At 36.3% G+C, this 25,100-nt stretch overlaps 1 protein-coding gene across 2 annotated transcripts in view; it reads right to left on the bottom strand.

Annotated features, from left to right (window-relative positions):
• The window catches only part of CBLB (Cbl proto-oncogene B, E3 ubiquitin protein ligase), a 326,701-nt gene that overhangs the window by 54,601 nt on the left and 247,000 nt on the right, over window positions 1-25,100 (bottom strand). For both annotated transcript variants that reach the window (XM_006872287.1, XM_006872286.1), the window contains exons 10-12: window positions 22,177-22,362; window positions 19,593-19,958; window positions 2,229-2,326 (exon numbers count right to left, since the gene is read on the bottom strand). In XM_006872287.1, the coding sequence (XP_006872349.1) occupies window positions 2,229-2,326; window positions 19,593-19,958; window positions 22,177-22,362 (650 nt within the window). The remainder of the gene's footprint in view (window positions 1-2,228; window positions 2,327-19,592; window positions 19,959-22,176; window positions 22,363-25,100) is intronic.

Here is a 25,100-nt window from a genome sequence, read left to right as displayed (position 1 = left end):
ACTAAACAAATGCTGATGAGGCTGTGGGGGAGATTGTTGTGGACTCGTTTCTGTTTTAGTTATTGTTAAGTGCTACTGAGTTGGTTCCGACTCAAAGGGACTCACTCTGTAAAGCGTTTCCAAGACGTTAAATCTTCACAGAAGCAGAAAGTGTCATCTTTCACCTGCGGAGCAGCTGGCAGGCTTGAAATGCGGACCTTGTGGTTTGCAATCCAGTGTTTATTGTATGGTACCACCGTACTCTGTTCCTGTCTAGACTAGTTTAAAAAGATGCACTTGTAGTCCATTCCATCAATGTGTCAACAAGTAATTTCTAGAGATTCACAACACACCAGCATAAAATCTTTGTTAAGAATAATCTAAGTGGTTTGCAAGAGACTTTAACGCAAATTTATTATTTTCTTTGTAATCTGATAAATTAATAAATACTCAGCTTCAAATAATAAGTTACATATCTGTAAGTCAAAGCCAAATGTATAAATGCTTCTGCTTGATGTATCAATGAGAATAATGCTGCAGACATCATAGAAAAGAAATTGAAGAACCCAGTCCATACCATCCTCTATGTATCATGTCAGTTGTTATTTGGATGGGGCTGTCATCTCTCATCTCAACACCAATCCATCCACCAGAGTTTTAATTTTTTTTCAAAGTGTACCCTTTAGGCAAGAATCTTAAAACAATTTAAATTATTAGAATGAAAGCTGACTCAAAAATGAATGGATGATTGTTAATCATTAAGGTTAAGAAAACAGAATAAGTGCTTATTTAATAATAGCTCTGTGTTGCAGTAAAAAAAAAATTCCAACCATATTTTCTCATATTTAAGTCAATGGCACTTTATCACTGAACATAAACAGGATTAATGGAAAAATTACGTACATACTGTCTACACAAATCCTCAGGTAAACAATAATGAAATAGTTTTTCTACACATCAAGGATAAGTAATACAGTATCTCATGCACCAGTTAAAAGAGGGAAGAATTTGCATTTCCTAGCTCATTCTCTTTAAATTTCCTTAAATTATTATGTGACCTTTGTTTCAATAGCTTTTTTGGCTTACTACTTAGTACTTTTCCCTCGTTTTTCTTTATCACACACTCTCTAGTTAAAAAACAAGTATAAAGCAAAAACCTTCCCCTCTATATCTGCTTATTCTTTTAGTCAATCTCTTAGTGTTATACTTATCCTATCCACTTAATGGGATACACTTATCCTACTTTATCCACAAGTATTTAGAAGCAATCACCTTCCTTCCTGTATACCTCTAATGTTGGAGATTTGTGATGCTATTTGAAGGTGTGGACCTCTTAGACAACTCTCTCTGGAAGGTCGGTACAGTTGATTCTATATTTATATATCAATACTTCTAGTTTATTTTTCCTAGAAGTTTGGGATAAAAAGGAGATATTAATAACAAATAATTTTTCTGTTGTTGTTACGTGCTGTCAAGTCAGTTCCAACTCATAGCGACCCTATATAGAGTTTCTGAGAAGCAGCTGGTGGGTTTGAACCACCAGTCTTGCAATTCAAACTGACCTTTCAGTTCAGTGCTTATCCTAAAGTGCTACATCAGGACTCCATAAATAATTGGTATCATTTATTAAAAATTTTACTATAAAGCAATGTTCTAAATCATAATATTAAGTTTAAAGGTTAATATACCAACTGTCCTTTTAACAACTTTACTTGCATGTGTAGTACAGACCCATAAATCTTCATTTTACTATCACCATCTCATTTCTAAATTCTCTCCTCTAATCTCCCTCCTTCTAGTAAAAGGCACAAACTATTCACATTACAGTAATTTATATAAGGTCATTGCTGACTACCATTCCTCACAGATGGCCAATTCATTAATAGATTCTTTTGGGTCAATCTTCAAAACGTAGACAGATCCCATGTAATGAATGTCTGACTTAGGACAACTCCCATTTGCCCTTTCATGGTATGTAAATCTGTCCTCACTTTGAAACAACTGAACCAATTCCTACTTACAACAAACTCATCAGAATCACCATCACTTGCTGTACTGAAGTTTTTAAATCATTGAAAAGGCTTTGAGGGTTATATTATACTAACCAAAACCCAACCAAACACATTGTGATTGAGTTCATTTCAATTCACAGGGACCCTACAGGGCAGAACAGAGTTGTTCTATAAATAAAACCCACTATTTATCATATCTTTATTCATAAGCAAATCTTTAAATTCAATAAAACTCACTTTATGCTAGGGAGGAGAGTGGTGGTAGCTGGAGGAGGAGGAGATAGCCGGGGAGGAACATCATAGTCTTCATTTCCCAAGTGGCCATTGGAAAAAACCTGAAAGTAAATTAGAATGGTTAGTTTTGAAGAATTTAACTTCCGGAGGGCATCCAAACAATAGCAGTTCTTGGAACCTTTGTTAATTTTGAAGAGCATACGTAATTTCAGTTTATTTTAACAAGATATCATATAATTTCTTTAAGAGTTAGTTCTTATTCACCATACCCCGTAATAGAATCATATTATCTGAAAAAAAAAAAAAAAAATATGGTACAGGATGACTCTGAAACATACCTGAGAGGTAATACTATAATTTATATAAATTACCAGATACGATCAGTTCAGTTCTTATTGAAATGTTAACCATTGTTACAAGGATTTGGAAAAAGGAAATCCTCACTGGAACAATACTTATTCCAATTTCCTTTACATAAAAGTATAATAGTAAATTATATCTCTCCAGAGTTAGCAGAAGTCTTAATTTTACTGATAAAACCTATTTGATGACTATAATCAGAATTGCCTTTGTTCTTCCAAGGTTGAAAACTTCAGCACTAAGTAACTAGAGACTTGTTCTAGATTTCAAAATGCAGGCAAATTTAAATATAATTCTGTTTGTGACCAAAAAAAGCAAAAATTTTAACTTGTTTATCTTAAGTACCGATAAAGTGTCTATGCATAATTACTCAGAACTAAGAAATTCTGATTTCCATGTTGCTCGATTTCAATGCAGTAACTGCCCGCACACAACTGTTCTTTGCTTTATCCAACAACTTGCAATTAAAGCGCCTGAAGAGGAGGAGAGGCAAAGAAAGATATGGGAGAATAACGCTGCAATGGCATATTTAACAAAAAAGTGCTAAAAACGTATTTAAGACTTTAAACACTTTAAAGCAATCACTGGATTTTTTGGGGGGTGGTAGGGGTGGGGTGGGTCATAGAGCTCCTTCCCAGTCTCTTATTAGTTCATATTTAAAAGGTAGACAACTTTCAGGGCAAAAAGGATGTGATGTAACTTGGATAGTATTAGACAATCCAATTGGATACCTACAAAATTCTTTCCCCACCTCTGAAAGTCATAAACTGGTGCTGAAGCTTTTGAATGCAAAACTGAAAAGGCTTTACCCCTTTCCTATTAATTAAAAAAGAGAAAGGAAACAAGTTTAAAGAATGTACATGAAATACACCAATGCTAGCATTTCAAAATTACAGGATACAACTTTACATTAAAATTTTCATCTAAAACTAGATCTTAAGCTTTATCTCCAATTTCTCATTTCCATGCCCCCCTCATTATCTTTAATAAACTGTGGTTAATGCCATGTCAAAACATATCTTCAAATAAAGTGATTTATCATAAGTTTTTGACCATGGGCAAAATAATAGAACAAGGTAGAATTGTTTGAACTTTGCAAAAGAGAAGACATTTTCTAAAGGATATTAGTTATTGCAAAGTTAAATGAAATTCTTTTACATTAAGAATGCCTTTGAATTGACAAATACATATATCCAACCTGAAATACTCATTGAGATCATGAGTATTTTAAATCATCCTTAATTGGAATCATGAGAATGTTGCCAGAATACACACAATTTAATATTTTGTAATTCTATCTCCTGAATCTTTCCATCACAAATACATCTACAATTTTATTCTGGAGCAGATAATGTGGATGTATATACAATCAACCTGCTCTTTTAGGAGGTGGTATCTAGCATACTGGAATCCTGGTGTGGTGCTGTGGGTTAATGCGCTAGGCTGCAAAGTCAGTTTGAACCACAAGGTTGGTGGTTCAAACTCACCAGCCACTCCTTGGAAAACCTATACAGGGTCACTATGGGTTGGAATCAACTCAATGGCACTTAACAACATCTAGCATACTGTGGTGGTTGTGTGCCACTGAGTCAGCTCTGACTCACAGCGACCCAATATAGTGTACTTCTGAGAACGTAAATCTTTTACAGGAGCAGAAAGACTCATCTTTCCCATGTGGAGCAACTGGTAGATTTGAAATGCTGACCTTGCGGTTAGCAGCCTAGCTCATAATACACAGTAGTGGTTACGAATCGGGCTGCGAACCGTAAGGTCAGCAGTTCGAAACTACCAGCTGTTCCGTGGGAGAAAGACGACGCTTTCTGCTCCTGTAAAGATTTACAGCCTTAAAAACCCTGTACAGGGTCACTATGAGTCGGAACCGACTCCACGGCACATAACAACAACAACAACCAGGGCTCCTTAACACACTGTAGATAAATTTTCAGGAATAATAAAATAAAAGGTAAATAAAAGAACACATTTCAATTGTATTGGTTCAAATTTAACAATTTTATAATGAGAGCATTGAGGCTATATCTGAAAAAGCATATCAATAAACTTAAGCATTAATTGTGATATTAAAATGCTCTTATTCTGCACATTAGGTAAACAAGAGAATGAATATATTAGTAACAGTACCTGAACAACATTTTTATGAATGACAATTAAATTTCATGAAGAGAAGTCACTCTGGCACTGATATCTAGCATTGGTAAAACCATGTAGTTAATGATATAATTTATTCTCTAAGATGGCAATAACCTAAGAAGTTTAAGTGACTTGTTCCTAATTTAGTGGAACAATCTATTAATATGTTGTAAAATGAAAATAGCACTGTTTCTAAATGCTTTAGAAACACACTATTATTGATGCATAATAACTAAAGGTTTTTAATGTCTCTGAAATTTCCGTGTGTTTTTTACTGAACCACCATTTAGTATTTCTCATTTGTTGATATTTTGCTAGTTATATTCTGTGCCAACCGTTTGTGCTTGATGCTAATCTAAAGACGGGTGTTTCAAAGATTGTGTGAGAAGAGGACTGGTAATCTGTTTCTACTGAGATTGTTGTTGTTGTTGTTAAGTGCCGATGAGGCAGTTTCGATTCATAGTGACCCTGTACAGGGTTTCCGTGAAGTTGACTGGTGAGCTTGAATCACCAACCTTGCAGGTCTAACTAACCTTATGGTCCAGTATTTATCCTACAGTGCCACACCAGGACTCTTTCCATTGAGATTACAGCCAAGAAAAAACCTGTGTTAGAGTTCTATTCCATGATCTATGGAAAAGCATTCATCCCACACTGGTGATCCTTCAGAACAAAAAATTATTATTATATCTATAGCACATTCCTTCATCGTATCCCACAATGGCTACCATAAATTCCAAACAACTGCCCCACAGCATTGCCAAAGCTATCATTTTTACAGAAGAAGATTACCCCATCTTTCTCACACAGAGTGGCTAATGGGTTCAAACCACCAAATTTTTGGTTAGCAGCTGCGCATTTAACCATGAGGTTGCCACGTCATCATCAGGACTCCTTACTTGCCACACAGTGGGGCTTAAATTATTATAGCATGCTGATTGGTTTAAATGATATTAATGCAAGCCAAAGATTCCTTTGGTACATGATTTCCCTTTGGCACAATAGGAAGAAACTATTAAATGAATGACTTGAAATATTCTCAACAAATATGTGTATTTTATTTAATGGTTGATCTTCCTTTACATTAATTACTCTCAAGTATGTACTGAGACTTCACAACATAATATCAAACATGAAATTCATATTATTTCTTTCCTAAATGAAAGAATGCATGCAAACAGCTAAGAACCTAAATGTACAAGTACTAAAGTGATTAAATATTTGTTTGTCTAAATAATTCATTTATATTTCATAATAGTGTTTAGAATGGACTCATGGTGTATACCTATCCTAATTTTAAATCATTTAAATTTTAAATTCAGTATCCCCCTGTTCTGTTTGAATGACTGCCTCTAGACCTATGCATAGGTTTCAAATGAGCACAATAACAGATCTGGAATACTCATTCTCAGCATACTGTCCATAGCTTGTCATCATCCACACAATCAAAAGCCTTTGCGTAGTCAACCAAGCACAGGCAAACATCTTTCTGCTATTGTGTGCTTCCAGTTAAGGCCCATCTGACATCAGCTGCTGTCCCTCAGATTCAGATGAGAATGGAGAACAAGGCATATCATGGCTGATGTCATATGGACTGGCACAGTGGCAGGAGCACTGGTCTTATGTGTAACAACAACTGTGAGATTATTGTAACACAGGGCACTGTTTCGTTCTGTTATGCTTAAGTGGTCTCTATGAATTAGTACCAACTAACTCAACGACACCTAACAGCAACAATACAATGTTTGGATGGCAAGATAGAACATTAATGTCATTCTGAATTTCATATTCCCACCTTCAGTCATTTCATTAGACCTGAATCATTTTAGCTGCCACAATATGAAGAAGGATCCCTGGTGGCACAGTAGGATGAGTACTGGAATGCTAACTAGGAAAACTATAAGGCTTTCTGTACCTGTAAAGTTTTATAGTCCTGAAAGCACTACACAGAGTCTCTATGAGTTGGAATCAACTCAAAGGCAGTAGTTACCTGAGAAGTCACAACTTCTTGAGCTAGAAATCAATACATGTATTCCTCACTTATCAACAATCTTGTTATCCAATATTCACATTTACAAATATCTACTATCCAACTATCGTTGCCACGCTTGAGTCCATTGATGCTGCCACTTGGCCAATCCATCTCGTTGGGGTCTTCCTTTTTTTCTCTGACCCTCCATCTTACCAAACAAGATGTCCTTCTCCAGCGACTGGTCCCTCCTGACAACATGGCCCAGGATCAGGCAGTGTTTCGTTCTGCTGTGCATAAGGCCGCTATGAGTCGGTACTGACTCGATGGTACCTAACAACAACAACTATCCAACTACTTTGAGCATTTCAAACACGCAACTGGCAGTAATGAACACAAGCGTGGGAACTGGGAGTAATGCTGGCTGTGATGGTTATTTATCAACTTGACCAGGCCATGATTCTCCTTAGTCTGACAGTGACATAATGATATAATTTAGTAATTACGTAATGATGTAAACATCCTCCATTAAAAAAAAAAAAAAAAGTCATTACCAAGTTTCCCATAATGATCTGATTTTTGGAACACAACCATGATACTAGTGAAGAATTTCACTAGTAATACTGTAATACAAAAATCCTGTTTTCAAACGGAACAAAACAAGCATTCCTTAAATGTACAAACTGACAGCATCAAGTGACATTATTGTTGTTGTTGTTAAGTGCTGTCTAGTCAGTTCTGACCCCTAGCGACCCTGTGTAGGTTTCCAAGGAGTGGCTGGTGAGCTTGAACCACCGACCTTGCAGTTAAAATGGCTTTGCAGTGTGGCACACAGCACCATACCAGGACTCCATCAAGTGAAGTAGTACACTGTAAATACACTGCTTTAGGCCTTCATTAATTATTCAACTAAGAAAACATCTTTATGGTCCTCTGCCTTTCTAATTCACTGCCCTAAATCTACCACAATTCCATCTGAAATGCTATCAATTTGATCCTATTACTTTTAAAGTCAAAGAACTTCAAAAGCTTTTTCTTGTCTATCAAAGTAAAAATAACTAAACGGGTTCAAGCCCACCTGCTACTCCACTGGAGAATGAGGGTTTCTGCTCCTGCAAAGATTTTAAAAGCTTTGGAAACCCTGTATAGGGTAGCTATGAGTTGCGGAAATGACTTGATGGCATTTAATAAGTGAAGGATTTAATTGGTTCCAACCTATTTTTATATAGTCTTACTTCCCTTGACTAGTCTTTTAAATGTTCTTCACCCCACCCAAAGTAGACATTGCATCACTGTGTATATTTTCCCATCACCATGCTCTTCCTTCTTTTCTCACATATCCCAAAATCATCTACCAATCTTTTACTGTCTATAGTCAGAGACATTCTTGTATGAAGTTTCTTTATTCCTTCTTCCACAGCACCATTCAATTCAATTTTTCTTACTTGGGAGCCTATGTAATTATTTTCTGGATGCTACTTATATGTCTCATCACTTAGTTAGTAGGATGCTTGTACCATTCTCACTACTTACTGGGCTGTACTTTATTCATCCCTATACGTCTTACAGTGTCTTGCACATCCTAAGAGCATATGTAGGTACGTATACAAAAAACTTTAGAAAAGTTGGTTGAAAATTTAAATGATCTTTTAAGTCAGTCCACCACAAACAAATTAGGACTCATGTGTATGAGTCTTAGTGTGGCACTGTAGGATAAAAACTGGACTTCTAACAGCAAGGTTGGTGGTTCAAACCTACTAGCCACTCGTTGGAAATTCTATACAGGGTTGCTATGAGTCAAAAGTGACTCAACCACACTTAACAACATGTGTGTGTGTGTGTGTGTGTGTGTGTGTGTGTGTGAATACTGAATTAAGTTGAAGGAAAAGTAATACATTAGGGGAAGTCTACATTTTTGGAAGAAATATTATCTGAGTTATCATATATTTTAAATTCTAGCCCATCCTAGGTATTTATTTATTGTTTCATTCCTCAAGGTAGCCTGTATTGCTAATTTTGAAGTTCATCTCTTTTTTTATTGCTCATATATATTGCCAGAACCAAATAAATAATCAGTCAAAACAAGGTTATGACCCAACTGTACAACAGTCCATCAATTGCTCCTATGCAAATTCTAGTTTAAGTAGTCCATTAAGAGCGAAAATCCGATCTAGAGCCTATCCCACCTAAATTTAGAGATCATCACAAAAACACTGAATCACTGAACACTAATCTGAACCTAAGATCAGACAAGTTGCAGGATGACATAAAAAATATCAGAAATAAAATGACATTAAAGAAAGGACCAGAGCGGATGTTAGAAGAAACTCTGAAACTTGCTCTTGAGCATGGTCACTACAGCAACTTGAAGAACTGATGAAGTAAAAGAATTAAAAGGAAACAACTTCAAAGGGCTGCTTGATAAGACAAAGTATCACAATGAAATTTGCAAAAACCTGGAATTAGAAAACTAAAAAGGAAGAACATGTTCAGCATTTTCAAACTGAAAGAACTGAAGGAAAAATCCAAGCCTTGGGTTGCAATATTGAAAGATTCTATGGGCAAACTATTGAACAATACATGAAGACTCAAAAGAAGATGCCAGGAATACAAAGAGTCACTATAACAAAAAGAATTGGTATCCATTCTACCATGTGATCAAAAATCTATATCCTGAAGGAAAAAGTCCAAGCTGCACTGAAGGCACTAACGAAAAACAAGACTCCTAGAATTGATGTAATACCAATTGAAAGCTTTCAAGAAACTGATGCAGAGCTAGAAGTACTTGCTACTCTTTGGAAGAAATTTGAAAGACATCTACCTGGCCAAGTGACTGAAAGATATCCGTATCTGTACCTATTTCAAAGAAAGGTGATCTAACAGAATGCAAAAATTTTCATTAATAGTAAATTTTTACTGAAGATAATTTTTAAAAGTTTGTAGCTTTACATTGGCAAGGAGTTGCCAGAAATTCAAGCTGGATTCAGAAGAGGACGTGGAATGAGGGATTCACTGTGGACATCAGATGGATCTTTGCTGAAAGCAGAGAACACTACAAAGAAGTTTATTTGTCTTTTGTTGCCTATGCAAAGGCACTGAACTGTGCTGAACAAAGTAAACTATGAATAACATTAAGAAAAATGGAAATTCCAAAACACTTAACTGTGTTCAAGCAGAACCAGTACATAGATGATGAGGTAGTTGTTTGAGCAGAACAAGGAAATACTACAGAAAAGATGTGTATCAGTGGTGTATTATTTCACCATACTTACTCAATCTGTATGCTGGATTAAATCCTGGACTATATATAGAAAAGCAAGGCATCAGGATTGGAAAAAGGATAATTAATTAACAACCTGCGATATGCAGGTGACACAACCTTGCGAAGATGACTTGAAGCACTAACTTATGAAGACTGCAGCCTTCGGTATGGATTACAACTCAAAGTTAGAAAATAAAAGATCCTCACAAATGGATCAATCCACAAGACATCATGATAAATGACTAAAATACAGAAGTTGTCAAGGATTTCAATTTTACTTGCATCCGCAATCAATGCTCATGGAAGCTGCAGTTAGGAGATGCAAATATTTGCACTGGGCAAATCTACTGCAAAGGACCACTTTCAAGTGTTAAAAAGCAAAGATGTCACTTTGAGGGTTAAGGTGTGCCTGACCCATGCCAAGGCCTTTCCAATTGCTTTATATGCATGTGAAAACTAGACAATGGTTAAGAAGACCAGAGAAGAATTGATGATTTGAATTATCTTTTTGGGAAATAATACTGACAGTCTGGTAGCATAGTGGTTACGACAGTCAGACTGCGAACCTCAAGGTCAGCAGTTCGAAACTACCAGCTGTTCCTCAAGAGCAAGATGAGGCTTTCTTCTCCCGTAAAGATTTAACAGCCTCGGAATCCTATGAGTAGGAATCGAGTCTGTGGCACACTACCATCACCACCGTAGACTGTTACCATCACCACCACAGACAAGTCTGTTTTGGAGGAAGTACAGCTATAATGCTCTTTAGAAACAAGGATAGAGAGACTTCATCTCACACAACATCTTAAACATGTTATCAGGATAGACCAGTCCATGAAAAGGACATCAGGCTTGGAAAAGTAGAGTGTCAGTGAAAAAGAAGACCCCCAATGAGATGGATTTATACAGTGACTGCAACAATGGGTTCAAACATAATAACAATTAAGAGGACGGTGCAGGGCAAGGCAGTGCTTTACTCTGTTGTATACAGGGTCACTATGAGTTGGAACTGCCTCAATGGTACCTAATGAAAACATATTGTGTAAGAACTTGAAGTTAAAAAGTCTGCGGCAATTGAGAGGCAGAATGGACAAATACCTTTGTGCTAATCTTAGCACAACCAAGAAAACTTTGTTATAAATATATAACTTCTAATAAAACCCGTTACATTATCCCACAAATGCATACTCACTCTAACCATTCCTATTAATGGCTGTCCAACAATGTCATATGGAAATGAAATCAGAGCACACAAAGCATTTACTTTCTGAAGACTTTGAATTATACTTAAAGAAGCTAAGCTTAAGGTCATCCACGTGTCTCTCCAATAAAATTGCAAAAAATCCACAAACTTAAAAGGGGAAACATTAGATGTACTTATCTAGCCATAACTTCAAAAGATTACTATACACAGGATAATCTTTAGGAAACTGCGACTCTTAGCTTTTAACACCTAAGAAATAGTAGGGATCTCAATCTTTAAGGTGATAAGTTGCACAATAATATTAATGTCTTGAAATAAGTTGGTAAGTTCTGAATTTCGAGTGATATGTTAAAGCATTTCTGTGCAAACATTTCAATTCAAATAACTGAAACAAACAAACCAATGGCACCAGTAAGTAACTATCTAACCCACAGGTATTTATTAATGAACAAGCTTATAATGTTGTTAGGATATAATAATGACAAAGAATGCCAATAATGCTATATAAAATTTTTTCCCTTAGTAAAATAAGAAAAATTTATTAATTCTTAACTTGTACATTTATGTTAAAAGTGAAGTCTACCTAGCTATTAGTGTATTATTATACTAGGTGTGAGCGGGAAGAGTAAAGAGAAAAATTAAAGCTCCCCCCAATTCTTTAACTTACATTTTAACAATGAATTGGTTTTTCCTGTCTCAGAGATCTCTATAATTAGCAATTGGAGTCATTAGAGTTTAATTTATTCTTGCTTCCCACACCATTTGTGAAAATTCAAACAAGAAAGGAAAATGATTCTAATTGATGATGGGAATTGGTACCTGGACAAAAGGCGAATAATGCAGAGGAGTGACTCTGCATTCTACTTATAGGGTTGTTATGCTTATTAACAGTATTCCATATGCACAACTAATTTTTACTTACACTTTCAGTGTTTAAGTTTGCATATCTTTAAAATGTTAAAAATAATATTAAATTTGAAGTATGAGCTCTAATGAACACAATCTAAATGATAGTTTCTATTTTTTTTTAACAAAAATGAGTATTTGTTTAAATTTGGGGAGACTAGGAGTCCTGGTATGGTGCTGTGGGATAATACATCAGACTACAAAGCCATCTGAACTGCAAGGTTGGTGGTTCAAGCACACCAGCTGCTCCTTGGAAATGCTATATAGGGTCGCTATGGGTTGGAATCGACTTAACGGCACTTAACAACAAGAAGTGAGCTATGGGAGAGTAAGATGTAATCATCCAAATATCTAAATACCAAATCCCTAAATAATCACACACTTTGCTCCAATTATGAAATAAAAAATAACAAACTAAGTGAGGAACTGTGAACACCTCATAACATGTATCACTTTCATTGGAATTACAAGTCTTTTAAAAAAATCAAAATCATATTCCACCCCCCTTGTTTTTTCATCTGCTCTCCGTTTTGTAAAGATTCCAATAGTGTTATAGCAAAGAAACATTTTCATTTGTAAAATAAGACTAATAATTATTCTCAGCTTGGAGATTCATGTTAAAAAGCAAAATACTACCTTCGTTATCATCTTATTATGCTAGGTGAATGTGGGAGAGAGAAAAGAGATAAATTACAGTCACAGAAAATTCTTACATTTCATTTTTATATGAATTACAGAGCTGTCTATGATTAGGAAACGAAGTTTTTAAAAAGTAGAAAACTACTACTCATCTAAAAAGAAAAAAAGAAAAATTATATTTATACAAGAAAATTATGTTTTCCAATAGGCCAGCGCTTTCAAAATATGTAAAAAGTTGTCTATATGATTGCACTTCTTGTACACCATAAACATTTTCTTCCTCTAGCCTCCTCTTCCTCCCTAACCTTTTCTTCCCAACTCTCAATACACATTGCTGTTGTTAGGTGCCTCTGAGTCAGTACCAATGCATAGTGACCTCAAACAACACAGAATGAGACACTGTGCAGTCCTGTGCCAATCTCACAATCACTGCCTACACTTGAGTCCACTGCTGCTGCCATGTGCCAATCTATCTCGTTGGAGGTCTTCCTTTTTATTGCTGACCCTCCACTTTACCAAGCATGAAGACTTCACCGGGGACTGGTCCGTCCTGTAATATGTCCGAAGTACACATATACTCTCGTATCTCTATCACTGTTTTTATTATCGAATAATAGCAGTGGACTTACTGAGTGCTAATGACTTAAATGCATTACGAACTATAATTGAAAGAATAAGAGGGAGATCATTTTGGTTAAGAAAAATAAATAAAGACTGTTCTTTTTAATGAAAATCACAACTATTACAACTCATCCTTACATCCAGATCTTGCATGTTATCTTAGTTTTATTCCTTAACAGACAAATACAGGGAATTCGATATTTGGAGGATGACTCTAATACCACCCTAGGTATTTTATTCCATTTTTTTAAATTAAGGAAATTAAGTGGAATGAGGTGAGAATGAAATAACTTGCTCGTATCTACAAGGCCAATAAACCCTTGAGCAAAAAGGGAAATCCAGGTCTGAATATGGAGCTTTTTTAAAAATATGTTGATAGGATCTGTTAGAATGCAGAAATCACATCACCCCTATAATTTCTACTTTTGCCTGAAGGAACTGATCAATTCCTCTTTTATGAGTATATTATGTTAAGTTTGAAAGGGGAAAGAATGCCAAGGTTCTGGTTATCTGGACCACCAAGTGAGTCTTAGGTATAGAAGGAAATTTAAAGAGTGTAATCACATCTGGCAGCTCTGGTAGCGTAGTGGTTACGAATCGGGCTGCGAACCGCAAGGTCAGCCGTTTGAAACGACCAGTTGTTCTGTGGGAGAAAGATGAGGCTTTCTGCTCCCGTAAAGATTGACAGCCTCGGAAACCCTGTACGGGGTCACTATGAGTTGGAACCGACTCCATGGCACACAACAACAACAATCTTATCTATCTGAATAGAGGAACCATACCAAAAGAAAAGGGGAAGACTTACAGTGAGAGAAAAATTCCAGCCCATAATCATATGAAACGAGCCTATGAGGTCCCCACCAAAGGAATAAGAAAAGGAATTTGGCTTTTTTTTATCCTTTATGTAATTTGTAATATACTCTGTGGTCAACTGAAGTAAAAAAAAAAAAAAAAAATCTATTAATAAAAATAATAAGTGAGACAAGGTTTTTGTCTTATAGTTTTATAGGATTTAATACACTAACTGAAGTACTAGTATGGTATTGTGGGATACAGTACTAGACCACAAGGTTGATCTGAACCATAAGGTCGGTGGTTCAAACTTACCAGCCACTCCTTGGAAACTCTATAGAGGGACGCTATGAGTTGGAACCAATTTGATGGTATAAAACGTTAACAATATGTTAATAATGTTATTATTGTTGCTAGGTGCCATTGAGTCAGCACCGACCCACAGCGACCTTATGCACAGCAGAACTTATATTAACTATAAGTCTTTCATAATCAACTTAGAAAGCAAGCAACTAGGTTGAAATTAGAAGTCTTAGCAGTCTAATTTCGTTATAAAACAAAATTCAGTTGTAAAATAATACTGGCCTTGAGAATATACTCATTGTAATATGAATACATACACAACATATGAGCTTGGCCTTAGAGAATCCTGATGAGGGTTATTTATGAATGTGGTGTTGTATGATACACACTGGACTGCTAACCACAAGGTACGTGGTTCAAACACACCACCTGATCCTTGGAAACCCTATACAGGCTCATTCTGAGTCAAAACCGACTTGGCAGTATTTAACAACAAAGATTGAAGAGACCTGTTGGTAAAACGGCACCCAACAACAACAGTTAGTACAGGAGCTCCTGTGGCAGTGAGTTATGTGCTGTGCTACTATACTAAGTGCAAGACTGGCAGTTTGAATCTACCAGTCACTCCTTGTGAGAAAGATGAGACTTTCAGCCTTGGAAATATTTACAGCCTTGGAAACCCTAAACAAGGTGGGAACTGACTCAATGGCACAAAACTACCACCACTATTGTTGCTGTTAAGTGCAGATGAGTCCATTTCAACTCATAACAACTCTACATACAACACAACGAAACACTGCCTGGTCCTGCACCATCCTCATAATTGTTGTTATGCTTTATCCCACTACTGCTGTCACTGTGCCAAGCCATCTCATTGGAGGGATGGAGGAGTCTTCCTCTTTTTCACTGACCCTCCACTTTACCAAGCATGCTGTCCTTCTCCAGGGACTGGTCTCTTCTGATAACATGCCGGAAGTATGAGAGACTATATCTGGTCATCCTGGTTTCTAAGAAGCATTCTGACTGTATTTGTTCCAACACAGATTTATTTGTACTAGCAATCTATAGTACTTTCATTATTCTTCTCTGACACCATTACTCAAATGCACGAATTCTTCTACAGTCTTCCTTATTCATTGTCCAACTTATACATACATTGTTGTTGTTGTTAAGTGCCGTCAAGTCGGTTCCGACCCATAGCGACATACATAGGAGGCAATTAAAACTACTTTAGTCCACAAACTGTTATCTTTGCTCTTGCACACTTTAAAGAGGTCTTGTGCAACAGATTTGCTGAATGCAATACATCATTTAGTTTCTTGACTGCTGCTTCCATGAGTGTTGATTGTGGATTCAAGAATAATGAAGTCTTTGACAACTTCAACCTTTTCTCCATTTATCATGATGTTATTTATTGGACCACTTGTGTGGGTTTTTCTTTGCTTTACACTGAATTACAATTCATACTGAAGACTTTAGTCTTTGATCTTTATCACTAAGTATTTTAAGCATGTTCCATTTCCAAAATGTTGGGTTGTATTATCAGAATATAGCAGATTGTAATGAGTCTTCCTTCATTCCCGATGCAACATTCTGCTTCATATAATCCGACTTCTTGGATTAATTGCTCAGCATACAGATTGAATACTGTAGTGAAATAATTCAATCCTGGCACACACCACTGTGGTGGTGGTAGTGGTGGTGGTGTGCTGTCAAGGCAGTTCCGACTCATAGTGACCCTGTAATAGTTTTCAAGGCTGTACATTTTTAGGGTAGCAGAAAGCCTCACCTTTCTCCCATGAAGCAGTTGGTAGATTCAAACTGCTGACCTTACAAATTAGCATCAGCCTACCTCGTAATCCACTATGCTATCAGGGCTACTTACACACCACCATAGTTAATAAAAATAAAATGTCATACCTATCATCTAATAAATTATAACCTCAGTTTTTAAAACTGCAGTCTCTCCACAAAAAATTCAACATTATTTTTGGACACAGGAAGCTAGATCTACACTAATATAAAACTGTATAACATATAAAATATCTAAAAGAATCCTAAAACAAGAGGTATTCAGTAAATGTGATAATTATTATGCTTCAAATGTTCCTGAAGTCCACACAGGAAGTAATTTGTAACATCCTACTAAGATAAAACCAATCAATTCACGTTCAAGCACAATCCAACTATCTTTTCAAGACAACCGTGATCATTTAAGAATGAAAAGTAATAAAGGTTTAGGGAAATGAAATCATTAAAAATTAAATAACACCAGATCCCTCAATCAGGTTTCTAGATTGTAAAAAATTCTTTTCAGGATAACAAACTTTATATTTTCAGAGAATATAATATAATGCTTTTTAAAGTACTTTCCCTTTTATAGGAGCTCCTGGGTGGCACAAATGGCTAAGTGCTTAACTACTATCCAAAAGGTTAGTAATTCAAACACACTCAGGTGTTCTGGACGAAAGTCTACTTCTGAAAGGTCACAGACTTAAAGCCATACGGAGTACAGTTCTACTCTAGATACATGGGCTCACCATGAGTTGAAATTAACTCAAAGGCAATGGGCTTGGTTTTTTGTTTATGTTATATTTACATGCTACTTAGATTGGCATAGGGTCATGGCCAACAACAAGTTCCTCCCTTCTTTTCTGTAATTATACACTAAAGCCTTAACTTTTCCTATTGGACAGTAGACTATTACTAAGGTTAAATATTATTACCCAATGTTTTTGTTATAATTTTAGCTTCATACACACCACAAGTGATTCAAACATGCACAGGAGTTGAAAACATGCCATATATCATGCTGCTTGTATCTTTCCTCAATTTACTATAGGATGAGCCCATCAACTGCAGGTTACTCTTTTAAAGAAATAGATTAGTCCCCTAAAATAAACTGAAGAAATGATGAAAACTTCTTAGACATTATCAAACACCTAGAGGGAATGAGTTGCTAGTCTGGGGGCTTCAGGAACATAGACCTAGGGGATATCATGTTATATATCCTGCCTCGGTGAATAGAGACTGGGATATTAAAAGCTCATGAGTAGCCATCTGAGGTGCACTACTGGGCTCTCCATGTGTGGAAGCCAGAAGAGTGATGAAAACAAAAGATGTTTGGAATCAATTAGTCCCATGGAGTAATGGAACACTTGAACATCAATTTCCATACTCTGAGACCAGAACTAGATGGTGACTGGTTACCACTACCAACTGTTCTGAAAGGGATCATATTAGATAGAGTGGGAGACAATGTGGAAGAAAATCCAAAATTTTAAAAGACTGGGCTTACATGTCAGAAAGAGACTGGAGGAACTTGAGACTATGGCCATCTGCCACCCTTCAGGTCTAGAATGAAACACACCCTGTAGTCCAATTTGTAACCAAGTGGTGGAGTGGTATATGGGGGAATAACAACATGAGTGAGGTATGTTCATCATAGAGCAGTTAACCATTCAAGGTTAAAAGAGCAACATTTACCTTGGAACAAGGTTTAGAGGGACTAGGAAGGAAAGCAAGTGGAAATTCACAGGCACAATGTGAGTAACTGCTGTTACATGGAGGGGATTGCAATCACTGAGGTGAAACAAAATGATTTGTTGGATGTAAAACTGATGATCTGCTCTGTAAATCTTCACTCAATTCACAATAAAAAATTTCCAAATATGTATATAATTGAAAATCAAAAAAGATAGACTTCTAATATCACAATCTTCAAAGCAGGCAAAGTCTTTTGGCAGAGGAAATGTGACAATGATCCCACAGCATAAATACCACTGGAGGAAAGAGAAAAAGATATAACTGTGCCATGGGCCTAACAATAGTTCTAAATTGAGTTATTTTTTTTTTATAAACTGAGTTATTTATTTTTACTGTTGCTGAATCTTTGGTTTCAGAATGCATAAGTTCTCGCTCAGAAATATAAATAATAGTAGTAATATCATCCAAGACAGAACCTTAGATGTGTGTGAGTTTCTTTCAGTTTTATGGCACAACAACTTGCTTTTGGATGCATGAACTGGGTCTGACATTTTTAAATGTGAGGAGTTAATTTAATCGGGCAGCCTAAAGCATCCTACTTTCCTTGTTGGTGCTGCCGAGTTGTTCTGACTCACAGTGCCCCTGTATAGGGTTTGCAAGGTTTCAAATCTTTGTAGAAGCAGAAAGACTCATCTTTCTCCCATGGAACAGTTGGTGGGCTCAAAACCCCTGACCTTGTGGTTCGCAGTCATGTGCTTATTCTGTGGAGCTACTTGGAGATAACTAATTTCTACAAGTGATTTATTAAATATTATGCTGTGCCGTAAGGAGCTCTGGTAGCGTAGTGGTTATGAATCGGGCTGCTAATCTCACAGTCAGCGGTTCGAAACTACCAGCTGTTCTGCGGGAGAAAGAGGAGGCTTTCTGCTCCCATAAAGATTTACAGCCTTGGAAACCCTGTACAGGGTCGCTATGAGTTGGAACCGACTCCACGGCACATAACAACAACAACATGTCGTGCTGTAGGATAAGCACTGGGCTGCTAACCTTAAGGTCTGTGGTTCAAACCCACCAGCTGCTCCTCAGAAACCCTATACAGGCTCACTATAAGTTAGAACTTACTCAATGGCACTCAGTAAGAAAGATTATAGAACATATGTTTTAAATTGCTAGCACTACGATAGTTAAAAACAAATGCAGTGCTGATACTCCCACCAACAAGCTGTTGTTGCTGTTAGGTATCTTCAAGTCAATGTCAACTCATAGTGATCCTGTATAGGGTTTCTAAGGCTTAAAATCTTCATAGGAGCAGAAAGCCTCTTTCTCCCTCAGAGCTGCTGGCAGGTTCAAAGCGTGGACCTTGTGGTTTGAAATCCAGTGCCTATCCAATAAAGTCACCACAGGAGAAATTTTTGGCAGATGAAATAAGGAAAGGTGAAATAAATCTCTGGAAAATTGTCTGTGGCATATTAAAATTAAATCATTACTTAGAATCTTCATCCTGACTTCTTTTAAGTTCAAGTTTTAATGAGCTTCTGATTATTTATAACATGGAGATAATTAAAGACCTGCAGGCAAGGGCCACACTAAGCCAAAAAACTTTGCCTAGCCTTTTATGCTACCTTGCATCAGAAGAGTTTATAAGTAGATTCCTTAGCTTCTGCTTTGCATATTTCTTACCTTGGTTTCTTCTAAAGGCAAATCATGGCGTTTATGTTTCCGCATAAGCACTGGATCAGAGACCATTCTACTATGTCTTTCATTTACATTTGAACTTGCAGTGATTCCAGGCTTGGGAGAGCCATCCCCTAGAAGTCGACATGCCACCAATGGATTAGTTCCAAACACATCTCGAGGGCACCAGGCTTCAAGGGGCATGGGCTGGTCTCTGGAAGGCACACTTTCCACATGATGGAAATGTCGACTCAGTCTATTTTCAGGAGGGATTGGTGGAGGTCTTTCTGGCGGAGGGGGAGGAGGGTCTCTTAAGGGAGGTGGTGGAGCTGGAAGTGGTTTGTCTTGTTTCCTCACCATACAAGGAGATGACTAAAGAAATACAGGAGAAAAATACAAAATTAAAGTTAAGACCATGACCTCCAATAGCTTCTAAGACTTTAGTGTTTTTGACTTTTAAGCCATATTAGAAACTTGATTTCTATGCCACCTTTTAATAGGTGCTTTTTATCACTATTAAATTATATTTTTTAATGAGTAAAAAATACATATATACATGTTTCATTAGGATGTTTTATACAAATGAGTACTTAAACTAAAATGTTATAATTACAAAATGACATAGAAATAAACAACAGAATATCAAAATAATTTACTTTTAACCAAGGTGAAAGGGAAAAGGAAGGTGCGTAATTAACTAGAGGGCAGATATATATAGCAATTATAGAGGGGAAAGCAACAAAATAAACATTTTTTAATGGACTATAAAAGAGTATCAGAATTATATAAAAAGTTTGAATGACTGGCATTAAAATAATGTCATGCCAATAGTTTTTTTTTTTTTTTTTTTTAACCCATTTCTATGATTTTTGGAAAAGAAAGAAGACACTCATCATTCAGGAACTTGCAGTTTCTGACATGATTTTTTAGAAAGGGAATTGATTTTTAGTATTTCTGGAAGAATGAGAATTGTGCTTTTTGATTTTTTTTTTTTTTAACTGCTGCAATACAGCAACTAATATGAAGGAAATATATTCATATTTTTTATTGTTACTACTGTTGTTTAAGTGCTACCGAGTCAGTTCCAACTCATAGAGACCTTGAAAGAATTTCCAAGGAGGGGCTGGTAGATTTGAACTGCTGACCTTGTGGTTACCCTAGAATGCCACACCAGGATAGTGAAGGAAAAAAAAAGAAAAGACCACACACACCACACACACAAAGAATAGACCAGCATTGTTTGTGGAGCATGCTTGAATTTTATGGATCCTTAAAATTAAAAAAAAAAAAAAAAAAATCAGTCTGTTTCTTACATGGAAATATTGAATTGAATCTGTTTTTCACAGCTTTTGATTTTTCTTATACAAGTAAGATAAATGACTTGTGTCTTTAATGGCAGGACATAAGAGAGAATACAGGAATCTAATTTATATTGCTGTTGTTAAGTGCCATAGAATCAGTTAAAACTCACAGCAATGATGTATATAAGGTTTCTGAGGATCGGCTGGTGAGTTTGAATCACTGACCCTATGGCTTGAACCACCCTTGTGATCCAGTGCTTATCCTACATCCCATACCATTTGTGTATATATAATCTTAATTGTTTTTTTTTTTGTTAAGTGACATCGAGTCGGGATCCGACTCATAGCGACCCTGTACAGGGTTTCCAAGGAGCAGCTGGTGAGCAGAATTGCTGGCTTTAATGGCCCACAACGACGTTGCAGTTTACCGCATTAACCCACAACCTTAAAACCAAGGTAAATATTATGTATGACAATTGTTGTTCTTTTTAAGTGCCATCCAGTTAATTCCGACCCATAGCAACCTTGTATAGGGTTTCCAAGGACAGCTGGTGAGCTTGAACCACCGACCTTGCTGTTCAAATGACTTTGCAGTCTGATGCATTAGCCCAAAGCACCACATCAGGACATTACTAAAAATCATGTTACCAAATGGAAGATTAATTCTAAAACTCTTATATGTTAGAAAGCAAAATATGACCTTATTATTTAATTTGGGAAAAATCCTACATAAAACTAAAATAATAAACCATGGGTTTAAATCTGTAGAATTAAAATTATATATTTAATGTTAAACAGTAACGCAATTACTTTACAAATATTGTAATTCTTTATAATTAATTCCTTTGGGTATAAAAAGTACATATAATTATTCCTTCTAAGTCACCTTGAAACATGTACAGTAATTTATCACACCTTAAGTCCTTATGCAAATATACCTCCATCACATTTTTCTTGTCATGACACTATGAAAACGAGCGTAAAATATCAACTGATAACAGCTTGCAATTTATTATAATGCATATAATGACCTTTTAAATCCATTTTACAGAATAATTACACTTAGTCTGCTATTTATTTTAGAAAATCAGGGGAGTATTACAAATGTGTGCTCTCTTTAAGTAATTATGTAACTTTTCTGGTAGTATAGTAAAGAATATGACTGTGATCACTATATTCAATATTAGACACTCATCACAGTTGTTTATAATGAAGATTACATGAAAATAATCAAAGGAAGCGATACTTGTCACACACAATTTTCTGTGTTTCTAATAAAACTGACTTACCTTTGGGGAACCAGTTGGGCTGCTACAGGGAGACCGAACTATTCCTTTCTGAATTAGATCCAGGCGAGGAGGCACAGGTGGCAGGATTAGATGTGGGATCTGAAGAGGATCTGGATGTGGCTTTCTTCTCTGTGCAAGGGGAGAAGACCCTGGAGATGTGACAGGTGAATTCTGCCTGTCAGTACACTAGAACAAAGAAGAGAAGGATGCTGTTGTTTATTTGATGTTTGAAGTATGTACCTTTTAGTTCTTAAGGAAGACATTTGGTCCTTGTGAAGGTATCTGCGACTGGGAATCTATAAAAACAACCTCACTCAGTTTATTCTGATTAACAAATAGAAAGGACTCACATTGCCCTTCAAGGTCAGTATTACAAAAAGAATGTATTAATAGGGTTCTCCTAAATATTGCAGAAAGGACCTAGACTAAAAAAAAAGAGCAAAAGTGTGGCTTTAAGATAATTAATAAGGGGCTCACGTCGGCAGCACATATACTAAAATTGGAACCATCTAGACATTAGCAATGCCCTTGCACAAGGAAGACACACAAACTTGTGAAGCATTCCATATTTTATGTTGTTGAATGTAAAACTTATGATCTGCTCTGCAAACCTTCAATCAATTCAAAATAAAAAGTTAAGAAAAATCAATAAGGATGAGGTTAGCATAAAAAAGGATGCTGTTGTTTGATGGAGGAAAAATATGCCTTTTAGCTCTTAAGGAAGACCTTTGGTCCTTGTGAAGATATCTGCCACTGAACATCTATGAAAACAATCTCAACTCAGTTCATTCTGGTTACTAGACGGAAAGGACTACATTATCCTTCAAGGGTAGTATGACAAAAAGATCAAGGCAAAGGAAGACTATGGGAGGCACATATGATTTAAAGACAAAAAAGCTAAATACTATTAGATACCAATTCTGCAATAACAGTAATAAAAATAATTTACAAGTCGCTACATAAACAGAGTCCTGGTGTAGCAGGGAAGGATAAGCACTGGACTGCAAGGTTGGCCTGTTGGTCTGAACCACAAGGTGATGGTTCAAACCCACCAACCGCTCCCGGTCAAACCTCTGTTGGGTCACTATGATTGGAAGCAACTTGATAGCACTTGACAACAACAACATAGACAGATACCCAAGTTAACCACGGGGACTTCAAAAAGTTTGTGAAAATATGGAATTAAAAGATGATGGTATTTTCCCACGAACTTTTTGAAGCACCTTCACATACAGGCTTGCCAGAGACTATTTCGACATATATGTATTTATATGTGTGATAAATATATCCATGCATGAGTAGAGCACACAGGGGACAAAGTTACAAAGTTTTCTTTACCATAACCAAACACCTTGAGGGAAGGAATCTCTGGAACTGAGGGCTCCTAAGTATAGTTGGTCAATCAGCATAACAGTCCGTAAAGACAGTAGATCTTTTACTTTGGTGAGAAGTGACAGAGATCATAAAAGCTTGTGAACAGCCATCTAACATGCAACTATTGGTCTCTCTGAATCCAGAGAAAAGAAGAGCGAAGAAATCAAAGGCACAGGAAATAATTTGTCCAAAAATCTAATAAAAAACCTGAACTCCAGCCTCTACAATCCTGAGACCTGAAGAACTAGATTGAGCCTGGGTACTGCAGTGGCAACAGCAATGGATTAAAGAGTAGGAACTATAGTGAGGTTGGTGCAGGACCAAGCGGTGCTTCATTCTGCTGTGGATAAGGTTGCTATGAGTCAGTACCAACTCAATGCTATCTAACAACAACAACATCACTGCTGACCTCTTTAAAAGGGATCACAAGAGAAGGTCATGGATAGATCTGGCAAAAAATATACAATAAAAATCAAAATAATAGAAAAATAACAGGACTGGTGAAACCCTTCACACATGGAAGAGCTCGTCCCCATGGATCAACTTCCAGATAAATCATGTAAGGTAAACAATAACATCAGAGATGTAAGAATCCCTTAGAACAATCAACCACAGAAGATCAAAAGGGCAACATCTGCCCAGGGACAAAATTTAGAAGGCAGGAAAGGAGAAATGGAAACTGAACACAGGGAGGAAGTGGGAAGAATGCTGTTATATTGTAGGGTAGCAAAAAAGGTCACAAAAGGTATATAAATTGTTGAATGGAAAACCAATTTATCCTGTAAACTTTCACCCAAATCATAATGAAACATTAAAAAAAGAAAAAAGAAAATCAGCCCTTTTCTCCAAGAAACCTCTATATTTTATAAGAAAATCAGAAGTCTGTTCTCAAGGAAACAAAGCTCAGTGTGGTAAGCACATCACTTTTGAATACAGGCTTTGATTTACAATAATTCTGAAACCTAGAAATGTATTTCTTCTACATAGAATATAAATCCAGTGCGTTATCAATTTTCCAACAAACAAATAAATCAGGTGGGTTTTTACAGAAGTTATACATTATATCTGGAATAAACAGTTTTAAGCCAAAATATGTTTAGCTAAACTTTACTGGAAAGGAAATTCTCAAATATTTTTCTTTAAAAACAGTACACTAAACTTGGGTGGGAGTCCTGGTTAATGCGCCAGGCAGCAAAGCCGTCTGAACTGCAAGGTCGGCAGTTCAAGCTCACCATTTGCTTCTCAGAAACCCTACACAGGGTCAAAATGGGTCGGAACCGACTGGATGGCACTTAGCAACAACAAATTTGGGTGAGTATATATATATATATCTGCTAAAACTGGTAAGTCCCTAATGTTACAACAGTTTTTCCATTTTGTTTGGAAGATTAGATACCATCAGAAAGTCAAATCCAAAGCTGTCATTAGTATGCATACATAACATTTTGTATTTTGGAAAGGTAGGCTTTTGCTACTTGTTTTTTTTTTTTTTTAATTTAGCATAAGCTCATTGCTATTCATATATACTTATGATATATATATATATATAT

The sequence above is a fragment of the Chrysochloris asiatica genome, unplaced genomic scaffold (assembly GCF_000296735.1).
Source record: "Chrysochloris asiatica unplaced genomic scaffold, ChrAsi1.0 scaffold00191, whole genome shotgun sequence".
Classification (NCBI taxonomy): Eukaryota; Metazoa; Chordata; class Mammalia; order Afrosoricida; family Chrysochloridae; genus Chrysochloris; species Chrysochloris asiatica.
Note: the sequence above shows the minus strand (reverse complement) of the source record. Positions and strands in the feature narration are given on the sequence as shown.